Source organism: Pithys albifrons, chromosome 3 (assembly GCF_047495875.1).
Source record: "Pithys albifrons albifrons isolate INPA30051 chromosome 3, PitAlb_v1, whole genome shotgun sequence".
NCBI classification, from domain to species: domain Eukaryota; kingdom Metazoa; phylum Chordata; class Aves; order Passeriformes; family Thamnophilidae; genus Pithys; species Pithys albifrons.
Window position 1 is genome coordinate 92,026,497 of NC_092460.1, and position 24,495 is coordinate 92,050,991.

At 35.2% G+C, this 24,495-nt stretch overlaps 1 protein-coding gene across 2 annotated transcripts in view; it reads right to left on the reverse strand.

The window, feature by feature from the left end:
- CACNA2D1 (calcium voltage-gated channel auxiliary subunit alpha2delta 1) overlaps positions 1 to 24,495 on the reverse strand; it is a 387,377-nt gene that overhangs the window by 40,499 nt on the left and 322,383 nt on the right. For both annotated transcript variants that reach the window (XM_071552728.1, XM_071552727.1), the window contains exons 13-20: positions 20,121 to 20,199; positions 18,095 to 18,144; positions 16,395 to 16,484; positions 12,407 to 12,475; positions 10,721 to 10,795; positions 9,435 to 9,509; positions 1,165 to 1,236; positions 352 to 423 (exon numbers count right to left, since the gene is read on the reverse strand). In XM_071552728.1, coding sequence (XP_071408829.1) covers positions 352 to 423; positions 1,165 to 1,236; positions 9,435 to 9,509; positions 10,721 to 10,795; positions 12,407 to 12,475; positions 16,395 to 16,484; positions 18,095 to 18,144; positions 20,121 to 20,199 — 582 coding nt within the window. The remainder of the gene's footprint in view (positions 1 to 351; positions 424 to 1,164; positions 1,237 to 9,434; positions 9,510 to 10,720; positions 10,796 to 12,406; positions 12,476 to 16,394; positions 16,485 to 18,094; positions 18,145 to 20,120; positions 20,200 to 24,495) is intronic.

The following is a 24,495-nucleotide window of genomic DNA, read 5'->3' on the forward strand; positions in this document are numbered from 1 at the left end:
CGACCACAATATAAACTACCAAACCCATGCTCACACATCTCCAAAAGGAAATTAAGCACTTTGTTTTGGGATTCAAACACAGAAGTAGGCTGGGTCCATTTCCTGGTGAACGGAGAGTAAGACCTCATCAACAACTGCCTGATTAATGAGGCACCAAAGAAACCAAGAAACAATTCTTTTCATAAGTACATATTAGTTTTTGGACTATAAGCCAGTCAAACTAGCAAATCTACAGGGGAAAATAGTACAAACTGTCATTACAAAAACAAATTCACAGCATTTCATCATTTCACAATATATTTCTGATTTGGTTTGTTCCTGTAAATGTAACTCCTTATATTCCTATCTTACCTCATCTTGGGACTTGACCAGTGTTTCAAATGTTTTTTCTCCACTTTCTCCATCTATCATTTTTTTCCGAATCTATTGGCAAGGAAGGGCGGAAAAAAAGGTGTAGGTGTTGCATGTAACATGAATAATCTTTTCAGTGTTCAAAATATTTCACAGAAACACAGAAAACGGATTCACAAAAACATTTTTGTACAGTTCAAGAGTAACTCCTCTCTGAAACAGCAACTTTAAAGAAACTTAAGGCAGAATTCAACAGATACTAAACAATGTCATTCATGTCATTATAAAAAACAATTTCAAACTCAGTGAAAAAATTCTGATTTTTGAATGCATTACAAATTCAGTAACTGAACAATATACAGAACAATTTGTTTGTTGTCAACACTTAACTTTGTTTCTCACTTCTCTTTCTCACCATGGTAATAATCTTGCATTAATAAGAGATAGAGAAACACTTTTAAAATATTTCAGGTAGTATTTTTGTATTCCAATAAACAGTGTTCTGTTTTGAAAAATTTTTCTAGCCCTCACATTCCCACGGATTGTTAACTTCATGAAGAAAAATTATTTAAATAACAATCATGGTGTCTTTCAAAATGAGAGAAATATAATGCATTGTCCTTGCCTACGAATAATACTGGAACCTAATTTTTCTAATTATAATTTCATCTCTATAATGTCATTATTTTGTCAAAATTAAAATTCATATTTATAGTGAAATAGATCATTCGAAATCTAGAATAATTATTGCTTCTCAGTTATGACACGGTGAAATACAGGCAGCAACAGATACTAAGAAAACAGATAATTTACCTCAACTTTAATATCATTTTCCAATTCAGCATCTAGAAAATCCAGCGTAACAGGCTCCTGGGATTTAGGATTCTGAAGCAGAAGATATTGAATGATCAAATAATAGAGTAGTGCAATGTTGCAAATCATTCTAAACCCTTCATTCTGAAGTAACCTACTTAACTGGGTTTACTTATCCATCTATTTTAATCTCCTGTAGCATCACTAGTGGTCCTTCCTCATTTATTTTATTTTGTTGGATAGAGAGGTTAATTAGCTCAGTAAAAATCAAATTAACATTAATTTCCAGTGTCTGTCCACAGCCTGTAATGTATGGGTCTCATGCTGGGATGCTTTGTGGTATGTCATGGACTGTATGGGTGGGAGCAGACACATCAAAGGAAGCACAGATATGAATGTCTCACTAGATGTCCTGCCTCCAAGAAGGAAGAGGCAACTTTGGGAATGTTTTCCAGCCAACCATTAAGATGGGGTAACTGTACTCTTCTGCAATTTTGCCAAGAGCAGATGATAGACTTGCTGTTATGACTAGGAATAGACTATGGTTCAAGATTCAAAAAGTCAGCAATTAAAGCAAATTATTTGCATTTTATGAAAAATAAAACTCACTTTTATTGTCAGCATTACAGAACTTCCTTGAATACCTTGCAGCTTTGAAAGCATTTCTCTTGATATCATTACTATTATCTCAGTTTAGGAGATGGAAACCTGTAGAACAGAAATACTGAAACCCAAGTTTCCAGACCTAAGGAATGCAGATGATGTCAACCAACTACAGAGCACAGACAATTTTGGTGGTCTGCATCTGTAGGAACACTGTCCCCAAGAGAGTGTGGGAAGACCACTGTGGCTCTTCTGAACTAGAACAGACTACCCTCTGGCCTCTGCTCCTTTCTAGTTGCACTCTACACTTACTTGGCCAAAGCCACCTTCCTTATGAGTTGTTAGGAATACGCCTTTTTTTTAATCAATTTTGCCTAAGCCTCATTGACTTTATATTGTGTGTGGTATAAGAACTGCCAATCCTCATCACTCAGTGTTTATTTAATGCACCCACGTAAAAGTGAGTGCATTTCTTTAGAAAAAGGAGTATGGGGCTATATTATTTAACTGTTTAAATCTGACAGTACAGAGTAGAAAATGAAAAAACCCCAAACCCAAAAAAAACAGTTTTCTTAACTTGTGGTTGATAATAATTTTCTTTGTGTAATAGCACAATTCATACCTGAAAGGATCTCAAGGCCTTGTTTTCTCAGTAATTGAGCACTTTTTCTCAAAGATTAGCAACAGAAAATTTGTCATTAACTGACACTATTATTTCAAGACTAGTGTAATTTCTGATAATAACATTTTTAAAGGATTTCAGTGATTCACCTAAACTAACATTTACAGGGTAGACTAAAATCCCTTACTTGAAAAATTGTGATTATATTCCTTTTATCCTTACATTCTCTGGCAAAGTTACATGAAAAATGTACATATGACTATTCTATCAAAGAATGCAAGCATGTTTCAACACAATTTACACATGCATTTCCAGTTCACACTGGAAGAAAATAATACCCTGAACAGCTGGTAAAAGATGTCTTCATATAATAGGCTGGAGTACTAAATTGTTAACAGTAGCCTTGTTTTCAAGACTCTAACAGCACTAGGAAAACGTAAGACTATTCCTTCATTTTCTTGAGGAAAACACGTACATATTTCTGGGTGTATGGAATCATCTCTGTTCTTAACAAGTAAGACTTACTGCCTGCTAAGAAAAAAGCCAATAAATTTATTCTCAGAAAGAGAAAAGATTGCAGAAAAAGATTCTGGGTATTTCTTTTAAATATTTACTGAAAACTTTGTAAAAGTTTTACATTTCTATTTATATAGGATAGATAAAACTAGCAACTTTAACATACTAGAATTAATATGCCCTATACTATTTCAAAGCAATTAAATTATTATTATGCAGTTGCTTTGCCCCCCCCAACAAATCCACATTCTCAAAAGCAATAGCAGAAGGCTAAAATGTAAAAATAAATAAAAATTTACATATCTTACATGCAATGGATAATGAATAGCATGGTCAAACCCAAACAGCATGCATGAAGGCATTGGCATGGCAGAGGAGGCATTTATGAAGTTCACATTCCATTCCAACACACAAAGAAATAGAGAAGGAAAGAAATGGTAAAAAATAAGAAAAAAACCAGCCATCACATCAAGTCAAGATCATTGTACATTTAAAATGATAACCTGGGCTAGCCATAGTGAAGGAGTCCCAAAGACAAAATAGTCAACTTTAACAGTCTGTCAAAATTCAAGTACACATTAACTGGTCATTCTTGTTCTTTTTAAGACGTACATCACCGCACCTTTCTTATGATACTTATTAATGACTTTTAATAGGCAAACAAACTAAGCATCTGTAAATATATTATGTCATGTGCCTGAGGCACAACGAAAAACACTAGAAATCAGAATATTTTTAAACCCATACTTTAAATGGAAGACTATTTCTTCCTAAGTCTTTTTCCCAGAGAACGTGGTTTTACCAGTATTTGGACTCCATAATTTCTATTTCCAAGGTTGCCATTTAGTGGGGTTTATTCCAAGCCACGAAGAAACAAACTTACGGTTCAGTTTGCTCTTCTCCTTATCCAGCCATGCATGTAACATGACTGGAATAAGCAAACACCACCACATTCACCAACACAACTTAACGAAACAGAAGTAAATCACTAGCAATGAAGCATGCAAACAAGAGGAGTGCAATTCATTTTCAGCATGACAGATAAAGGCAAGGATCTATAATTTCAATGACAACTCAAGAAGGAAACAAAGAAAGAAAGAACTGGTGCAGCAACATAAAAAAACCCATTAATTAAAATGTCATTCTCATCTGTTTTAGGAAGTCAATATTTTCACAGATTCTAAGGAAGGGGAAGGCCTTCTTTGCTGTGTTGCAGAAGCCTAGTTCCTACTCCTATCTGTGATACTAATGAAGATATAGGCTATTAGGGTCTTAAAATAAATAATGGTAAAAAGTCAGCAAAATCCTGGGCCATGGAGGGAGGAGCATCTGGAGTGGATGGGAGCACAGAGCTTTCCCAGTGCTGCACCTCACTGGGCAGCAAACACAGCCAGGTAAACCCAGCAACAGCCAAACCACACCATAGCACGCTGAGGAGCCAGGTGTGCTCACAAAACTGAGATTTTTTATGTTCCAGTGCTGCTTTCTCCAGTGCACAAAGTCCAGCACAGAGGTGGCCTTCTACACCTGAGAACCACCCAACATTTGGTGAAATCACTGTCTTGACTTAGATCAGGATTTTACACCATGTTTTACTGGTGTTGCTGTGCGGGCCACAACTTTCGCACTATAGATTCCCATATGTGTAAGAAATCATTAAAACATACTGTACTTAGGTTTACTGTTTTGCTTATTACATAATCTATTTCTTTAATAATGTTTAAATTTTCCTTAAATGTTTTCTGCTCAGGGACTGCATTGCATAAACACGACTAGTTTCCCTGTTCAGGTTAATGGCAATTAATTTTCTGGAGCTGGGTCTGGTAAACATAGAAAACCAATGTAAAAAGCAGATAGAATATATACCCTATCCTGACTTTCCCAGGAAAAAAAATAAACAGATCATTAAAATTCTGTAATTTTATACAGCATACACTACAAGAGAACTTGTCAATAAAGTCGTAAGAATGATCTGATAATCCCCTGACTTTGGGTTTATGCAAGCAAAGCCAGCACAAGTAGTCTTTTTTTATTTCCAGTCTTAAAATTAATTTCAAAATCCAAAGAAAAATTTTCACAGCATGACTCTAATTAGCACCTATTAGTATAGCATCATAATTTAATGGAATGCCCTTCACTACAGCCAATAGCATGTTTTCTATTATTAAAATAAGGAAGAATGCAAGCTTCATGCATCGGAAGCTATTTGTCACAATAAACAATTCCCTAGTTAGAGTTTTCCTAGTAAGCAGGGCAGAGCTTTCTAATTGTATTTCCAGGTCTATGCATTCTAATGCGCTAATCACCTCCATCCAAAGTTACCTGTACATTTGGTCTCCTTTTTCTCAAATTAACTTTTGGTATGCCCACACCAATTTGCTGAAGTAACAAAAAAGCAGCAATTTATATTTTTGCACGATTAGTAAACAGCCTACTCATAGAATGGAAGTCTTTCCTCAACATATATACTCTCTGGGGTATGTCTGCTGCAAGTAGAGACTAGCCCTCATTTTGATCCGGAGTTCTGAGCTTTCTGTCAGAATTACAAAAGGTTTTTCTAGGGAAACAAAAACCAGACATATGCTAATGTGAATTAAATTAACTGAGTGCTCTCCCTCCCTTATACTCTGACAGAATAAAACATAGAATGTGAAGGGTTCACATTTTGTACTTGCTCTTCAAATCCAACTCCTCTTTAATTTCTTATATAACCGCAAACTGTTGGACCGAATACTGGACCTTACTGAAGGCATATGGAATTTTAGAACTATCATTAAATTGATTTTGATTGGAACCACAGTAAAAATGAAGAAAAGGATGCGAATCTTTGGAACAGACTGGGAAATCGAATTATTTACTGTTTTCAAAATCTAATTATGATTAAGCTTGTTAACACATGCTTAATGGACTCACTTTAATGACTGTTTATTTGGTGGCATAGTCACCTGTTCTCTCCCAGGACAATGGGAAAAATACATGCACATACACAGAGATATACAAAAAAAAGTTTGCAGTGAAACACAAAATTAAGCATTTGTAATATAACTAACTACACAAACATAAAAAATGGTATTTAAGCTGGTTTAAATTATATTAAATTGAAAATTAATAAAAAAAAGATTTTTCATGTTATGCTTTGACATAGTTTTCATGTGCAAATAAGAACATGATGACAACATTTTTAATGATTTTTTTATGCTCTTAAACTTGTTTTTTGTTAACTTTTATCAGTTGTGCAAACAACTTTACAAGTTCTTAATTTCGAGGGGCTTCTTTTTGTGAGATGATACTGCAAGACAATTTCTCAAAATATTGTGTTGGACCAGTTGTGATTTGAGGTAACAGATTTTCAGAAGGAAGGCAGAAGACATTCAGGAGAAGGAAGCATTGGAAGTCTAAGAAACCCTCACCTCTTCAAAGGTAAAGATGTAGTTATGTTTTAGTTTACATCTATTGAAAAATTGCTGGCAAAGAGGGTTAAGATGTTGTTGGTTAATACGTTAAGAGCTACCAGGATGTTCAACTAAAATTAATATGACATATTAAAGAAGGTCCATGAATTCTAAATACATCTGTGTTTGTAGTGTACCTTAGTTTTAAAACGTAGTTCTTGTATCAGTCTGAATAGCATGCACCACCCCAAACAAACTGGGAGTGAAAAAGTCTAGTCTGTGTAACTGTTAATAACAACAATAACAATCACCATAATAATAATAATGCATATGCTTGATATTACATTCAGATATAATATTCTACAACACAAAAATTATCACTTATAAAATAACCTGTTTTAAGCATACTCTGTATCAAATATTTGAGCAGTATGGGAAAGCATTTCTGAACTTCAACATCCTTGTAAAAAGAAAATTATACCGAGAAGTCACGACAATTAGTATCCTAATAATCCACCTCAGTCTCTCTAGATTTAGTTGGGATGAGCTGAGTTTTTAACTAACAAAGGTATTTATTTTCCAGTGTTATGATGCTATACTGTAGGATGACAGCATATATGAGATGAATCCATTTCTCTCAGTTTCTCACAAGAAAATAAAGAATACTAAAATAAGAATACTGCATTGCTTCTACTTATATTACTCCTGTTAATGAAGAAACAGTTTAATTTGCATATATGGACAAGGTAAATAGGCAACTTGCCATCATCTAAATTACTAATAATCTCTAATTAAGAAAAGATTGGGCCAGTAATGATGCATATATTTTTCTCTGAACAATTCATCAATCAAAACTGTCAAATCAAAACTTTCATTTCTTAAAACATAAAAACCCCATGCAGATATCCAGAAACTAAAGTCCTTCTCAGCTATGAAGTCTATATAAAAACCTTCCTTTCCATTTTTTCCTTTTATTTTTAAAGAGACTATAAAAATAAATCAAAAGGAATATTTCATTAGTAGTTGCGATCAAGTTGTTCTTTCTCTTCTTCAGAAGCACTTTTTTCTTTCTTCTTGTGTTACATGCATGGGAAAAGATTTCAACTATATTAATTATTTCACAAGTAAATTAATTAAAATATTCACAAAGCTGACTTTCCCTAGCTTAAGAATTAAATGAATTGCTAAAATATGTAGATGAATTCTTAATTTCTTCTTCTGTCTTTGAGAGTTAAAAGATGGTGAAGCTGTGAAAAGGGGGTCTGCCTCTTGTAGCTATGACAGAACTACGAAAGGAGAGTTGCAGAGGTCAAGGACTTGCTGCTATTTTGCCTATGACTGGGAGAACAAAGTGATGGTTATGCATCCAATTTACAAAAAAAAAAATTACTTCCTTGCCCAAAGGCAGAAAATACAGGCTTCAATCACGTAAGAAGTTTCTCTCAAGGGTACTATGTGCTAAAAAATAAGATGGGAGTAGTATGCCACTAAAGCTTAAAAGCCTTACTAGCCTTTTTTGTCTGTGTATTGATGGCTTGCATTCATCTTGGTCATATAAGGTTATAAGGTGAAGGGCCTTGAGGGGAAGTCGAATAAGGTGCAGTTGAGGTCACTTAGTTTGTGCAGCCTGGAGAAAAGGGGAGATTGAGGAGAGACCTCACTGCAATTACAACTTCCTTGTGAGAGGAAGAGGAGGGGCAGGTACATCTCTTCTGTGTGGTGACCAGTGACACGACGCAAGGGAATGGCCTAAAGTTGTGTCAGAGGACGTTTAGGTTGGATATTAGAAAAAGGTTCTTCACTCAGGGAGTGACTGGGCAGGCTTCCCAGAGCAGTGGTCACAGCACTAAGTCTGACAGAGTTCAAGAAGCATTTGGATGACACACTCAGGTGGTACATGGTGTGATTCTTGGGGCTGGTTCTGTGGGTTGAACTTGATGATCCTTGTGGGTCCCACTCAGTATATTCTGTGAATCTGTGATAAAGTGCTCAAACCATCTTAATGAGAAATTTTCATGTTGGCAACTGACCTACATGGTCTTTAGTCCCCAGTAGTTACAGGGATTCATTACATTTTCTTACTTTTTATCTGTAAAGAATCTACAAATGTTTGTCCATCCAGAGTGATTCTTCTATTTATTTTTCAGTTAAATAAATTTTAACTTTGTCTTCTATATAATGCTGCATTTGTGCTCTTTGAATTCAAGAGATAAAATTTACTGAATATGCATTTAATAGAATTAAAATATGAGAATTTTCAAAGAAGATTCTTTCATATGGAGAAACATTTCACTAAAGCAACGATTAAAGTTATGATTTCAGAAAAAAATGCTAACCATTCATATTGCAATTTCTCATCAAAATCAGGGAGGCAACTTATTTAAGTAGATACATGTAATACAGGAGTCCCCTCAAGGTCAGGACTACAGTGAAGAGCCAGACTGAAATATTTAGTTTTGATTTTCCTGAAATTTGAGAAAGTTGTATCCTAATCATATTTAGATAAAAAACTCATCTTTTGAGATGAAAGACCTATCTCAAGTTAAAATACTAAAAATCTAATATTCTGGGAAAGGGTGCTCAGCTTTATCTATCACAACTCTGCAGCTCAGGTTTCCACTCTGGTAAACAGAAAATAAGCAAATAAATAAATACAAAAATACAAGTAAAATACATTGTGCTTGCCTCTGATTTCTGTGGTTTTGCAAGTATAACAATTTCAATTTCTTAAATGAGAAAGCATCACAAAAAACCCCATTTGCACTAGTAAACTCTTCAATTTCCTTTGAGCGAATCTTGTAACACGCAAGTTTTCACAATGATATTACAGCTACCACAAGTTCTTTTTAAATTAATATGTACATTAAAACACTTCAAATATATAAATAGGCATGCAAAATATATTTATTAATTTATTTATTTTATGATAACCAAATTCAATAGAAGCCAAAATTGCCCTTTGTGCTGGCTAAAGTGGATTTGAATAAAGACATACATGCGCCACAGAATTTCCTGACACCCACAAAACTGAGAATTCTTTATTACTGGTCTCTTGGACTTTCTGCAGATTCTAGGTAAGATTTTTTTCTGACAATGTCCTCTTATTATAGAGAAATAAATTAGAAAGTGCTTATTACCTTTGGTTGGAGATTCGGATGCAGGAGCACATACCCATTAGGATCAATTGCAAAATAGTAACCATTTGGACAAAGCTGAAAGAAAAATGAATTTCAGCATTGTAAGGTTTTAAGTAATAAAGAAAGACAAATTAATGATTTTCAAGAAATTTTCACACTGGAAATTACATTGCCTCTGGAATCATGAAGTATCAGATATTAATACAGAGGAGATAATTATTTCTCAATATTTACTCCTTTAGGACTGCAAATAGTTTAGGCTGATGGTACAGCTGGTACAACCCTTCACTAAAAACAAAGATAACTTCAAAACAAATTCCATATTTTGAGTTAGACTAGGGCTCTTTGAATACTTTCAGTGGCAATTCCACAACTTCTCTGGGCCACTTGCTCCCTTTTTTCCCTTAATTCCAGCTGAATTTTCATCGCTGCATCTATGTCGATTGCCTCTTGTCAAGTCAGTGTCCAGTTCCATTCTCTCCATAATTCCCATTAGGTTTCTTCTTCAGCTTGAACCCATCTCTCTCAGCTTCTTCTTGTGTACCATGTTATTGCAGACCCTTGGCCAGCTTAGTGGCTCTGTGCTGGGCCTCTATGTATTTCTTGTACTGAGGAGACCAAACCTGGACCCAGTACTCCTGATGCATACTGCTAACATATGTTCTATGTGTCCTCCATCACGCCTCCCAGGTCCTTTCCTGCCCTTTGAGGAAATCTGTCCCAGCCTGTACAGTTCTAGATGTAAACCTTGCATCTACTTTCAGTCAAATTTGTCATGTTCCTTTTCTTCTTCTGTCGCTGTTTTCCACAGTACTAGTAATTTTCTTAAAAATTCCACATCTAGATGTGTACTTATATAAATCAATCACACTGAGTAGGGTGCAGAGAGACATGTATATTAAAGAACTTTGCTATAAAGCACTGTCCTATACAAATACAAGATATTATTATTATTAGCTGAAATGATTGTGTACTCTACATTAAAAATCAAAAACTCAACTAGAGAGCAGTGCTTTAAGGTACTGGTAAATATTTACTTGGACTATATCTCCCAATGGAAAAGTTGAGTTTTTCAGACATCCTGATGGACAAATCACACAGAAACACATATATGGCTGGAGAGAAAACCACAGGAAAATGTACAACAATGGAAAAGAATATATGAAAAGAAGTCTGCTGCTATTTTGACTCAAATCCAGTCATTGCTGCATGACTTACAAAAGAACATGCACAGAAATCGTAAATAAATCATACATAAAGAGAAACCACCAATTCAAGCAGCTTACCGTAAATCGAGGTGTCAGTTTTTTTATGTCCTCTAAAGAGACATCGACCCCCATTACTCCAAGAATCAGCTGATTCTGGTAAGATTCCAAAATGTTAGTACATGTTTGACATATTTACAATGCAGAATACCTGCAATAGTCAGTAAATTTTTATTTTTGCCTTCATCTCTTGATTAACAGATACAATTTGAGAAGTTGCCTATTTACTTATTGTCTGTTCTAAATATTTTAAATAATGTCAAATAATTAAAAATAAAATTTAATAAATTCAGAATTTACTATAGAACATAAAGATTGTTTATGAAGATGAATATAGATACTGTCCTGGATGAATAAACAATATATGTAAGAACAAAAGAGGTGAAAGCAAAAGTGATGCAATAATATTGCCAATTATGTAGATACTAAACTACAAGCACAAACGCAGAGCTGCTATTGCAAATTTATACTGGGCACTTGGTGAGACCTCAAAACAATTAACTCTTTTGGTTATGGTACAATGATGAATGAAAATAAAATCACAACAAAACAAACAAAACCTCAGTGACTGCCAAGAATCACCAGTACTTGAAGACAGTGACTCAAGCACTACATTTACTTCACTTGCAGTTTATTTTCCTACTATTGAAGAGGAGGAAAGTCATTTACATAGTATCACCTGAATCACTTCTCCATATTAAATAAATTTGTGAAATTTATTGGAGGAGGTATCTTTCAGTCTGTGAATAAATTCAAGTAGAGATAACAGTCAAACAGTTTCAAGTTTCTTCTTGTTCCTCTGTACTAGACCATATCTATTTTACTTCTCAGAAAGACATCTTTTGGCACTCAGCAGTCTCTTACTTTGAACCAGACTCGGTCAATTCCCGGCATTGTTTTTTTAGATAAGATTATGAAACATTTGCTTGTTTGTTTTGTTGCTTTGTTTTTTAAGGGAAATTAAATAAAAAAAAACTTTTCTGAAAGTAAATCGAAGAAATAGTAATGATTAATTTCTCATTTATTTATTCTGGGTCTACATAATATCTGAGAAACTGAATCAAAGAATATCTTGTCTAAATTTCTGTTTATTTTGACCTGAATGAACATAACTATCACACCAAATGTACAATATCTTATCACACAATGTAAAGCACATTCTACATCTACTTTTAAAATCACAGTATTTCGATTTTGTGAAGAGGACACAAACTGATTCCATCTCAGACAGCAATAGGAATGGCCAATTGTATTTACTTAACACCTAGAACTTAATTTAAGTATACCGGTCTCTTTTCTATTATCATTACAAACAACTAACTTAAATTCTCTACATCATTGCCTTTTACCCTGAAATGTCATAGCTTCAGATATTTCTTGTGAATTCATCTGGACATTCCTTTCTTGGAAACGTCTAAATAATATCATCAACCACTTCCTATCTATTGAGCACTTAACGCATTCCCACTGTCACCAAGTCACAGTGGTGGATCATGGAATGTCATACCCTGAAACTCAGAATGACAAGAAGGGTGCATTGCATTTTCTTGTTCACAAGTAGTTGTCAGGTAACCACATATTATTATCTACAGAAATACACATTTTTCAAGGAATTTAAGATTAAATGTAATTCATGTGATGTAAATAACTGCTGCCCTCCCCCCCCAACACCCCCCTCCCCTGTCCGCCCCTTAAGGAACAGCTTACGATTTTCCCATTTTGTTCCCTTGTCAGATTGAAGACAGGTAGAGTTCCTGTAATCACAAGGCCCAGCTCCTAGGAAATAATCACATAAAGAAGGAAAAAGAAGACTTTTTAGTTAAAAAGCAAATATCGAACTATAATATATTAGAAAAATCCAGGGATTAACATATCCGAGACAGACTTTAAATTCATAAAAAAAATAATACTACTTCAATGACTTGATGTATAGAAAGTTGAAATTACATTTTTGTGTCCACATGTTAGTGGGATTAATCTATTACTTTTTAAAAATAGATGATGTGCAACAACTTAGGATACAAAAAGTTTCAAAAAACCAGATTTTTATGAAAACACCTTTACAGATAGAGTACCCACTAGAGAGAGGACTACGGATAACAGAGGAGAGGAAATAGGCAAGGCAAGGCAAGGCGAAAGGAAGGCAAGGCAAGGCAAGGCGAAAAGAAGGGAAGGGGAGGGGAAGGGAAGGGGAGGGGAGAGGAGGGGAGAGGAGGGGAGGGGGAGGGGGAGGGGGAGGGGGAGGGGGAGGGGGAGGGGAGGGGGAGGGGAGAGGAGGGGGAGGGGGAGGGGGGGAGGGAGAAGGGGAGGGGAGGGGAGGGGAGGGGAGGGGAGGGGAGGGGAGGGAAGGGAAGGGAAGGGAAGGGAAGGGAAGGGAAGGGAAGGGAAGGGAAGGGAAGGGAAGGGAAGGGAAGGGAAGGGAAGGGAAGGGAAGGGAAGGGAAGGGAAGGGAAGGGAAGGGAAGGGAAGGGAAGGGAAGGGCAAGCCTAAAAAAAGTAATTTTTTTTTTTGGGGGGGTGGAACATGCAGGTTTTGGCTGGAGCTAATTTTCTTCACAATAGCTAGTGTGGGGCGATGTCTTGGATTTCTGCTGAACAAAGGTTTCATAATATAGAGATGTGTTTGTTAGAGCTGAGCAGAGCTTACACAAACCCAAGGCCTTTTTCTAGTTTTCACACTGCCAATGCTGGCAAGGAGGCTGGGGGTGCATGGGAGTTTGGGAGGAGACACAGCTGGGACAGGTGACCCAAACAGACCAAGGGGATATTCCAGACCATATAACATCATGCTTAGGATATAAGGTGGGGGGAAGAAGAAGGAAGAGGGGGAACATTTGGAGTGATGGCTTTTGTCTTCCCAAGTAACATATGATGGGACCCTGCTGTCCTGGGGATCGTGGAACACCTGCCTGCCCATGGGCAGCAGGGAATTAATTCCTTGTTTTGTTTTGCTTGTGTGTGTGGCTTTAACTCTCCTTATTAAACTGTCTTTATCTCAAACCACAGGTTTTCCAGCTTTCACCCTTTGGATTTCATTCCCAATCCCTCTGGCAGGAAAGTGAGTGGGGGGCTGTGTGGAGTTTCATTGCTGGCTGGGGTTAAACCACAACAGGAAGGCAACAAATACATACAGGAAAAATCAACAGAAAAATACAACAGGTAATAGTAGTAGTTTTTCTATCATCACTACTTTTCAATGGCATGCAATAATGCCCATCATCTCTGCAAAATCGCATTGTCTCCTCTGATACTGAGGCAACCAAGACAAGGAATTTGCATTTATTTGGGAAGACATAAGAAAACTCTTTTTTTCCTTTATTATACTGAAAACAGGATCCAGAAAGCCACAGGTTCACATACCCAGGAAAGTTTTGTTTTCCATTCTAAATTGTTCATAGGGAGATTTCTACCTTTTTTAATGTGATAGTTTGGGGTTTGCTTCATTTTTTTATCCCTTATTGATGCTTATTTCTTCTATGTATTTTATTGAGGAGTCATATCACTTTTCTCCCTTTGCTTCATTGGAAAAAAATAAGCTAGAATACTATATTAATCCACTCTGATGAAATCTGATCTCCGTTTGCCCAGTGAAGTAGCACCTTTTTGAATTTTAAACCATCCTTCATGAACTTATGTCTGTGTATCAAATGAAAGATGATGATGTCAGTCTTAGTAAAATTACAACTAAGGTGAAGAGAAGTGGACTTTGTAGGAGAATAAGAGAAATGGGGATGAATCAGTAGAAAAGAGAGAGAACATTATATAGCAAAAAGATTAGAGACACATAACAGGAGGGGTATGTAGTGCGGATAACACCAATTACCTCCTGCCCCCCCAAAAAAACCCAAAAAGCAAACAAAGAAATCCCAAAAAACATTTGGAAAGGGCAGTAATTGTGAATAAATTATGACAAACTGATAAACTTAAAAGTGTCTGGAAGTTCTGGGACTATCTTGCAGAAAATGAGACCAGAGCAACACAGTAATAGAATCCAAAGGAACAGGGCTAGAAAAGATGTGTGAACTGCTACAAACATATCAAAATATTAAAGACAGTCTTCAAAGTCAGCCACAAATTAAAGTACCTCTTTAGATTTTCATAGCCTGAATTCAAGCACAATTCTAATGTGGCTTCATATAATACACTTCACATTACTTTAGTCTGAGCCCCAAAACAGCTACTCTACAGTAAGAGCAAAAAAATAGAGTAGGTCCAGTGAGGCACAAGCAGCAGAATTGTAAGCCTTACATGAGGGAATTTTTTAAGGAATTTAAGATAATGAAACAATGCGATAAATTAGTCCTACTCCCTCATAAAATCAAGAATCCAGAAAAGGCTTCAGAGTGGGTTAGATACACCTGCGCTTTTATGCCATCATCTGTGATGAGAAAGTCCACAATTTTCAGCTTTTACTTCAAATAGTTCACCTTGTGCTGTCCTACTTTATTTATACATAACTATATATATATGTGTGTGTGTGTGTGTCTGTGTATGTATGTATGCCCACACACGAACATATATATGTAATTACATACACACAAACACACATATATAACAAATGAATGAAGAAAAGCTTGAAGGAAGGACTGAATGAACCCCCTGAATATATGAAGTAACACAAGAAATGCCTCTAGGTATTTTACTTGACTGAATAGATCTCTCTCTATCCCTAGTTACAAATTTATCTTTGGATTTACAAAAGGGTATGTACAAAACACATGAACTTTCATCATCACATCCCGTATGTTTCCAGTCAGTACCTCAACAATAATCAAGAAAACATGGTTAATGAACTTCTGGCCATTGAAATTCCAAATTAACCCTAGTTCCTCTGTGTCATGCTCAGTTATATTGATGATAAAAATTATATGTTGACAGGAAGAAGATTTTGACATGACATTAGATGACCATGAGAACTTGGATAAATACGTGATTCCAAATACCATTTCACAGAATTTTTGCCTTGCTAGAACTACTAGATAAAGGTTATCTAGAGTAACAGATAACATTGCTGCTAACAATACTTTGCTTCTCGTAGTTTCCTGCAGTTTCCTGAATATATTTGTTTTAAAAGATCAAAGTTATAAATGCAGCAGTAAAAAAGCATTTCATATGTCTTTTTATTTCCCGCTTGTACACTGACCAATGAAAGAAACCATTACCTTTAGCAAGCAAGCAATTACAACCATGACAGCTTAAAAATCCAAATTCAAAATCTGTACCAATACCCAGTAATACTGACAAATTTTCTTCCATCTAGAACACTATTTGGGAAGGAAAAAAACCCCAAACCACAGAAACAAAACCAAACCAAAACAAAAAAAACCCCTAAGAATTCCTCACCCATAAGATAGCAAATGACCTTTACTGCAGCAGGTTCAACACTAGAACACTATCTACGTTTTTTTCTTTTCTTGACGACAACAGTGACCTCAATGACCTACACTTCTGTGTAGGATAAACTGCTTTCCTTTGCTAAATTTCAGGACACTTTGAAAAAAACTAGTTACAAGTAATGACCAGCATGTTAGAAATAGCTCTATTCCTAGAGATTGCTCTATTGAAGTGTACAGATTTTAAAAACAAAAGAGTATTACATTTAGAACTGTAAGAAATTCGATCCTCTGGAAAACAGACCCCTGTAGTTACTGATTTGCTAAAATTCTTATTTTCCTAGAGTTAAATACAGATCATACCAGAGCATCCAGATAGACATTCGTCCATTGGACTTGTTTGGCTTTCTCTCCAGCTAAAACCATCGGTCTTCCCAAAACATCCAGATATTCCTGCCAAAAAGTGTAATAAACTCATCAGAAGGCAGTTAATAGATCAAAGAGCACAAACAATATAAAAATAAACAATAATGAAATAAAAACAGTATCAGGAGAAAAAATTTCAGAATTCACCACTAATATAGGAGTAGTATTTAATTGCTGCTTTAAAATTGTACAACACAAAAGTTTAGTCTTCAGTTCGCAGTATTTACTGACAAGGTAATTTCTGTATTTCAGCCAGTCACAGGGAACTCATACATCTATAACCACCACTCTCTTTCCACAAAGTGAGAATTGCAACTATTTTTGTTCCAAAATTAATTGCTAATGACATAATGAAATTACAAGCAGATTGCAGAACCTTCAACCCAGAGGAGAGAGTGGGTGATGGAGGGTGAATGCTGCAACAGCTGAGTATGTTAAGCTCCTACAGCAACAACTTGCATAACTTCTACTGAAATTTAAAAAAAAAAGAAAAAGAAAAAGAGTTATAAAATCTCATAGTTCCTGCCTTCCTTCAGTTTGGGAGTATGGTTAATGCTGGTGATCTCATGAGATGTCAGATTTCTGGACTGCTTTCAGAATGGATGCATTCAAACTTGTTTCACTCTTCAATCTTTTCTATTTGTCTGATCATATTAGGGATATTTCTTGCCAGACACTATCTGGAAGAGTTTAACAGAATCAAAGGACTCTTACTCAAGCCAAAAAAAGGACTCTTATTTTCTGCCAAAAAATCTCATGTCTGGCCCTGGAAGGACAAACAACTGCCATGATATTTCTCTGCTGTTCCGGACATGTGAGTACATGACTTTCAGAAAACTGAAAAGAATTCCTGTTCTTCTACGCTGTCAGTTTGGATCACATCATATAATACCAGACTCCTATGCCCTTAGCTAACTACATGCACGTCTGTTAAAATATTCTTGCATCTTTTTTTGAAGGCAAAAAATGGTGTCTTCCTCAGAGGTTGAGTCCATCCAGGACTCAACCAAGTAGGATTGTACTGCGTCTGACCAGATGAGTTCAGAAACTCAAGCAGGGCTATCCCCTCACAAAACATCCACAGCCTTCTCCGTGTAATGCAAACCCTTTGCACCATGCTGTAAGCATGGCAGGAGGTGCCCTATGAATCTTTAGGCATATTATTAATAAAATACTGGTTTGATAGGACTTCGTAATAAAATTCCTATCTTGTCTCAGCATTGAAGTTTGAGGGATGATATAAGGCATGAAGGAAAACTGAGATAAAACCGTAGTGCTTGAGCAGAGGTCTTCAGGATACAGAACACTTCAGACACTGTTGTGTGCATATGGTCAGCCTACTTTATAGGATGCTAACATGATAAGTATGCATGCAAGCTGCTGTGGGCCAGCTGGCCAGGGAAACAGGGGTCACATTTTAAATTGGCTCACTGCAATCACTTAAAATAAAATATTAGAATATTTTAAGAGAATAATGCTTTGTGTGTAGAAGAAAGTCTTATTTTTTTCCTCTGTTCTTAATATGCATCTTAAAATTTAATTGATTCAAGCAGATGTGAAAAGCAAACATATTTAAGCACAGGAATTACTCCACTTCTCTGTGTTAAAATTGATCTGGATTTGGCCAAAACACTTACCTGGGTGTTTATTCTTATGGCTCCAATAGATGGAATTTCATAATAATAACCTGAAATTTGAAACAGAAATAATGTCATCTTACTATAATATACTGCTAGTCTCTTAATCTTGAGGAATTTCATTTAGCTTGTTATTTCTATCTTAATTTTTTTCATAAGAATCATCACATATGAATACTTTACTAGAAGATGTCACAGTATGTGGCCAGGTATGATGGGTCACCATTCAGACAGAGCGAGTTACACTTAAGCAATGAGTTTACAATGTGTTTCTTTTGTCTGTTTTTTTTAAACAGTTAAGGTACTGAGTTTGTACTCATGACATCCCTGTTACTATGGTGTGGAAGTATATTTAATGGTTATTTTAATATGCTGTGACAGTAACATAATTATATGCTGAATGCCTATCGGAATGCAAGTATAGCTATGGTCGGCCACAAGAGTGAACATACAAATAAAAATTTAAGGCACTCTGTGGAAACAATAAAAAAGATCTAATAGATATTCCTACTAACTAAACATCAGAAACATTTTTGTTCAGCATTGATTCTATCACTCACTTATTTGAATTAAAAATATTGCCCATATGGACTAATATTACTGAAGCCAGGCACTGAGAGGCATCTCAGTACATTTTAAGTCAGACTGGAAGGAAGGGGTAGAGAACTGGAGAGGTAAGAGTACTGAGGTTAGTCATTTCCCTTGCCATGAGCAAACTACTTTTAGTTAAGGAAAAGGGAAAAAAAAACCCGCTTCTTTGGATGTTCAAAACAATAATCACATAAATTTTAGACAGAAGATTATTATTATTTTGCTTCAATAATAAGACAACCTAGGTGGTTATGCTTTAAGCCAGCTGGTCCTCATTTTTTAAAAAACAATAGAGTTCATGTGCTACAGTATTTTGAGATACAAAGATGTTAGTAAAAAAAAGGCTCTGTTTAAAACAGAAACGTTGATTTTTTTGTATTTATCTGACAGTACAATCTGCTTTTGTAGTTTCTTCTGCAAAAATTCCTGGCATTCTGAGGGATTCCTGAGGTTCTGATACATGTACTATTCATACATTCTTCAATGTATTTTATTTTCTGTATCTATACCTTTCTCTTTTGATTATGTTATTCTTCTGCCTGAGTATACGTTTATATCCTTCCTTAGAAGTCTTAATTTTCAAGACCCTTTGTAATCTCTCAACTCTAACCTCTTTTTTCTCACTGATTTGTAAAATGCTTTCACATTTTCAGTCAGGCCTGGAAATTGTAGTATTTAAAATATGAGCAAATATTTTTTTACAAACTATATATCTCCTATTTATCTATATTTACATCTTATGCCTTGTTCTATAGTTATATTGTAAGGTATTGGAGACATAACTTTCTCACACTCATTTAAAATATTTCTGAGCACATTTGTCATCTGGATATTTCATGTAGAAAACATTTTAATTCCTTACTTTTACTTTTTCTTTTTAATTTTTCCCCCTATATCAAGAAATCAGAATAAAAATAGAAAATACAAGTTGCTCTAAGAAGCTAAGAAAACACAGCATGAATAATTTTGATATTTTAGTTATAAAAGTGAAAAATATCCTTAGTCATCTGATCCCCTGTGAGTTTGGAGAAAAACAGAAAGAAATTTAACTAGCCAACTAACCAGACAAAAACCCTTTTGTCCAGACCGCTTAATTTAGAACAGCTTTGCTTAATTTCTTATCTGTCATCAGTTCCATCTTTTCATAGATGGCTATTACAACAAATATTCTCAAAACCAAACCATAACATCTTACTAATATAAGATCTACTGTGGTAGTTTTTATAGAACATAAAGTTTTAAATAAAGTCATCAGAAATAAACATGCAGGCTTCTTTTTTATAGATATTTTTTCATGTACAGATATACTTTTTGGAACTCTTATTAGCAAATACAATAAAGCTGAAAATCAAGCTGAAAAATATGCCACTTTCAGAGAATAATAAAGACATCACCTGTCCAAAGCTCTAGTGAAGATCAAAGAAAAACACTGTACCTTTATTTTCACAGGCCATCCACTGTATGGGTCCTTTGTCATAATTATGTTGACCAACAGAAAATGTGAACACACGAACCTGTGCAAGTTAAAAAACAATGCATATAACTTAACTATATATAATTTATTAGCTGTGACTCTCAAGTTGATACTTGTATTCATCATACACTTGAACAGAATAAGAAAACTATGAATTTTCAATTTTTTTCCACCATAATAGATATGAAAGATATAACAGATAATAGATTATGGTATTTTATGTATTATTGCTTTGTCCATGAATTAGAACTCAAGAAGAATGTTCTTTCATACATTTTTCATACTTTAAAGGTCTTACATTGGTGTTTGTTCATGAAGCATTTAAATTTTCTAGGCTTTTTTTCTGGGGTGGTAATTGCAACCCTTCAGGTTTTGTTAAATTAGTTGACATAACATTACATGCTTAACAATGAATTTAAAAGAATATATGCATGGCAGTAGAACTCAAAGCAATGAAAACCATGACGTTTTTCTCCATAAAATAATTTCAGAAAAAAAGCTATGAACTTTTCAGATACTACAGAAAACAAATTCTCATTTTGCTCAGACTTTAGTCTTTTTCATGTAAAACCACTAAATTAGCTCAATAGATTTCTACTGAAGGGTTGAGCTTCTGATGTTTTACTTTAAGCTCTTGATATTCCTTTAAGTTAATTTTTTATTAGCATAATTCTGTTCTGTTTGGGCAATGCAACTCCAATCCATCTCAGCACGTGTAAGGAGTCATTCAGAAGAATTCACCAAATTCTTTCCAAGTTTTGCACTGAGAACAGGCTTTTCAGCTAAAATTATTTTCCAAGTAAATCTTATGATTTGAATGAGAAAAAATTTAAACCAATCCTGGTATTTCTGCATAAGTATTAAAAATCCGATCAGACCCACAGAAATTTTTTTTTTCCTGGCTGAATATTTTGCTTCAAATCTGAGTACTTCTGTAAACGCTGGAAAATGTTTTCCCAACAGTTTTAGTAAGTTGCTCACTGTATTCATGTCCCTCTGTCCAAGGATCAGGTTGCTTTTCATTTTCAGGCATCTCTTTCATTATGGATCTTTAACTTGACCACTTCGATGTATAAATCATAGATTACAACATGAAATCAGAATACAAATTTCTTTCTATAGAACTTGATGACTATGTTTAAAATTAAAACATAACACAATTAATTTGCAGGCAGGATGTAACTGAGTAATAAGGTGATGTTTTCTTTAAATAATATTCACAATAAAAAATTGCAGAGACTCCTTATAAACTACTGATCACTCCTATTTTTTTTAATGTCTATACATACAAATTTTCATCACATTACCTGTGTACAAGTAGTACCTAAACCTTCCTTTCTCAAATAAGCAACAAAAATTGTATGACATAATTAGAGCTTAAGTATTAACCAAGAGCTGTAGGAATAGCTCTGTATCATCCATCAGCAGCCAGCAAATGGTGAAACTTTATTAGTGTTGACCCTTATATGCAATGAGGGCAAACAAAGCTTTGTGACAGATGTCATTTTTAATTAATAATATGTTTTGATGTACTTTCTCCATCCAAGCCCTTTGTTTCTGCAGTTAAAACAGAATTAAAGCAACTACTCTGCTGCACTGAATACTGATTCATGTGCTTGTTTTGTAGTTTAAAACTACTCCATGTATGCCCGTTCCCCAGTAATAAGTCAAGCCAATTACATTTGTGGTTACACAGACAGGTATGGGAATGTACCTATGCGATGGTGAAATTTGGTTCTCATAGTTCATATGGATAGAAACAGATGAAAAATACCTTCTATTACCTTGAAAATATCAGTATTGATAGTGCAAACATGAGTTCACCTGGTAAGTTTACATCTGATTTATTGTTTTAATACTGTACAACACTTGCCATCCCCTATTTATCCTTGGCTTCTTTTACAAACTGTCAGCTATAATTCCTCCAATGGATCTTTCTGCTTCTATTTAATTACCATCTTTTTTTTTTCTTTTCATCTCAGTATCACAGTGTTATTTTCTATTGGCATCCCCCCAGTTGACAAGATCCCTGCCTACTGTACTCTTGTTGTTTCTGGACTCACACTGCTCCCAGTTTAGTGTTCACTAAACACTTGATTCAGAACACATTCCTCTTAAAAACTATGGAAAAACCACACTGAAAGCCACTAGTTAAATACTTGAGAGACTTGATATTTCTTTTAGATCAAAAGTTACTAAATCATGTGGGTTTTCTTGTGTGTGTATAAAACACGAGTCAATTAGACCGGACTGTCTCACATTTGATCTCAAATTTAAAAATGCAACTCTGGATTGGATTCAAGTTGTGAAATGGTATGTAATGTAGGGAAAAGGAGGACTGTGTTAAATCTGCAACAAATCTATAAAGAATTTAGAATTTAAATTATAGACAACAAGCAGGCGACAATATATCTGATTTACTGTTCCTTGGATAATTAACAGAGATAAAGAACTGCAATGAAAATTGGAGGTTTTAATTGTTACTTGGTTTGGCAAGAGGGTGGGATATTCAAGAGTCTTCTTTTTCCTATTGCCTCATCTGGAATTGACTAGAGTGACAGACCAGCTGGAAAAATGAGTCAGCAAGTCAAACTAAACAAGCCAATTTTAGCAAAAAAAACATGCTCTGTGCTAATATTTTCTGTGACAGACCCCAGAGTCAGCCAAAGTACTGAGATACATCTGACTATATGTTTTCCTTATAGACATCTCTGCAAAGGAGATAATAGACTACTAAATACTGGAGAAAAAAAAAAAGAAAAGGACAAAAGCAGATTTAATTACTTTTAATAGGGAATTTATGACTAAGAATACTTGGAGAAACTAGATCAGGCACAATGGGTATGAGCACCTCTCCCTTTGCCTATCCTTTAAGCTTGGTTTCAGCCAACTAAGTGGATTTCTGAGATGCAAACTGCCAAGTAGTCTTTGATCCCAAGAAGTTGTTTTCCATCACCACTGAAGCCTAATTTTTGCTTTTCTGCAGCCTCTTAGGTTCTGTGTAAACTACAGTTCCCGAGTCATTTTGCCATGATGGTTTCTCTCCATCATCCACATCAGATGAATATTTGTGTCCCTCAAATAATTTCCTAGGGAAAGAGTAACCTTGCCTCAAGAGAGTTCTATTTATTGTCTTCATAAAGGAAAATAACTTTAAAAGCACTAAAGACCAGTGAAAAAAATCAGAAAAAACAAATAGGAGCTGTCATACTTTCTGATTTTCAGTGCAACTCTTCAAAGTACTTCTAGAAGACTTTTAGCCTTAGAATTGTGAAGAACTAGAAATGTTCAGCAGCCTGCTCTGCCAGTCCAATTAGGTACAGTCTTGAAACTGTTCTGAAATATAGCAGTCCTAATTTCTAACACAGGGAGTTCAAGTCTAGAGCTAATTCTCTGCACTTCTTTACTGAAACTAATCTTGGGGAGAAAATAACAAAATGTTTTATTCTTTCTATTAATCATTTGCAGTATATAGTAGAGGAATATGCTTATTAGCAAACAAAACAATGCAGAACTAATGTCAGGACATTCAGACAGCGACTGGCATAAGTTGCCCAGTGAGGCTGTAAAGTCTGTTTCTTTTGAGGTTTTAAAGACCAGACTAGACACGGCCCAGAGCAACCTGGCTTGATCTTAGATCTGACTTTGGACTGGAGGCCTCTAGAGGTCACTTGCAACCTGACTTATCCAGGGAACCTAGGATATCAAATGTATACATGCAAAAATCCAACTCCTAATCAAAGGAATTTATAGACAGAAAAGTATGTTACAAAAAATAGAGGAAGAAGTATTGTACTGAAGAAAATATAGTTGTTTAATTATAGAATTATTTTACTATTTATTGTATGTTTCTCTCTAGCAGAAGGTAAGCACCAAGATGAATAAAGAAGATTCTGACTACTATAAATATTAAGGACAGTGGCATTTAATAGAAATGTGAAGAAGACAAAAATGAAAATGTACCTATGAAAAGGCTGCTTTCCCTATGGATCTCAGTTGTTTTCTACCTGTTTTATTTCTTCATTTTGCTATTAGAATAAAAATTAAGAAAGATTAAATTAGTTGCTTCCTTTGGGTAGATCATATTATGAGTATTACAGAAAAAACAACAGCTTGAGTGAAGTTAATTTAAAGGGGTAACTAAGCACAAAGTACTTGATGTTTAGGCTACTGCATGAGATGCTGGAAGGCAGTACCAGGGAAGGCCCCTGGAGGTTCTGGTCAATGGCAACTTGAACATGAGACAGCAGTGCTCTGGCAGCCTGGAGAGCCAGCCCTGTATTGGAGGCATCAGGCAAAGCATCACCAGCCGGTCAAGAGGGAATTGTCCTGCTCT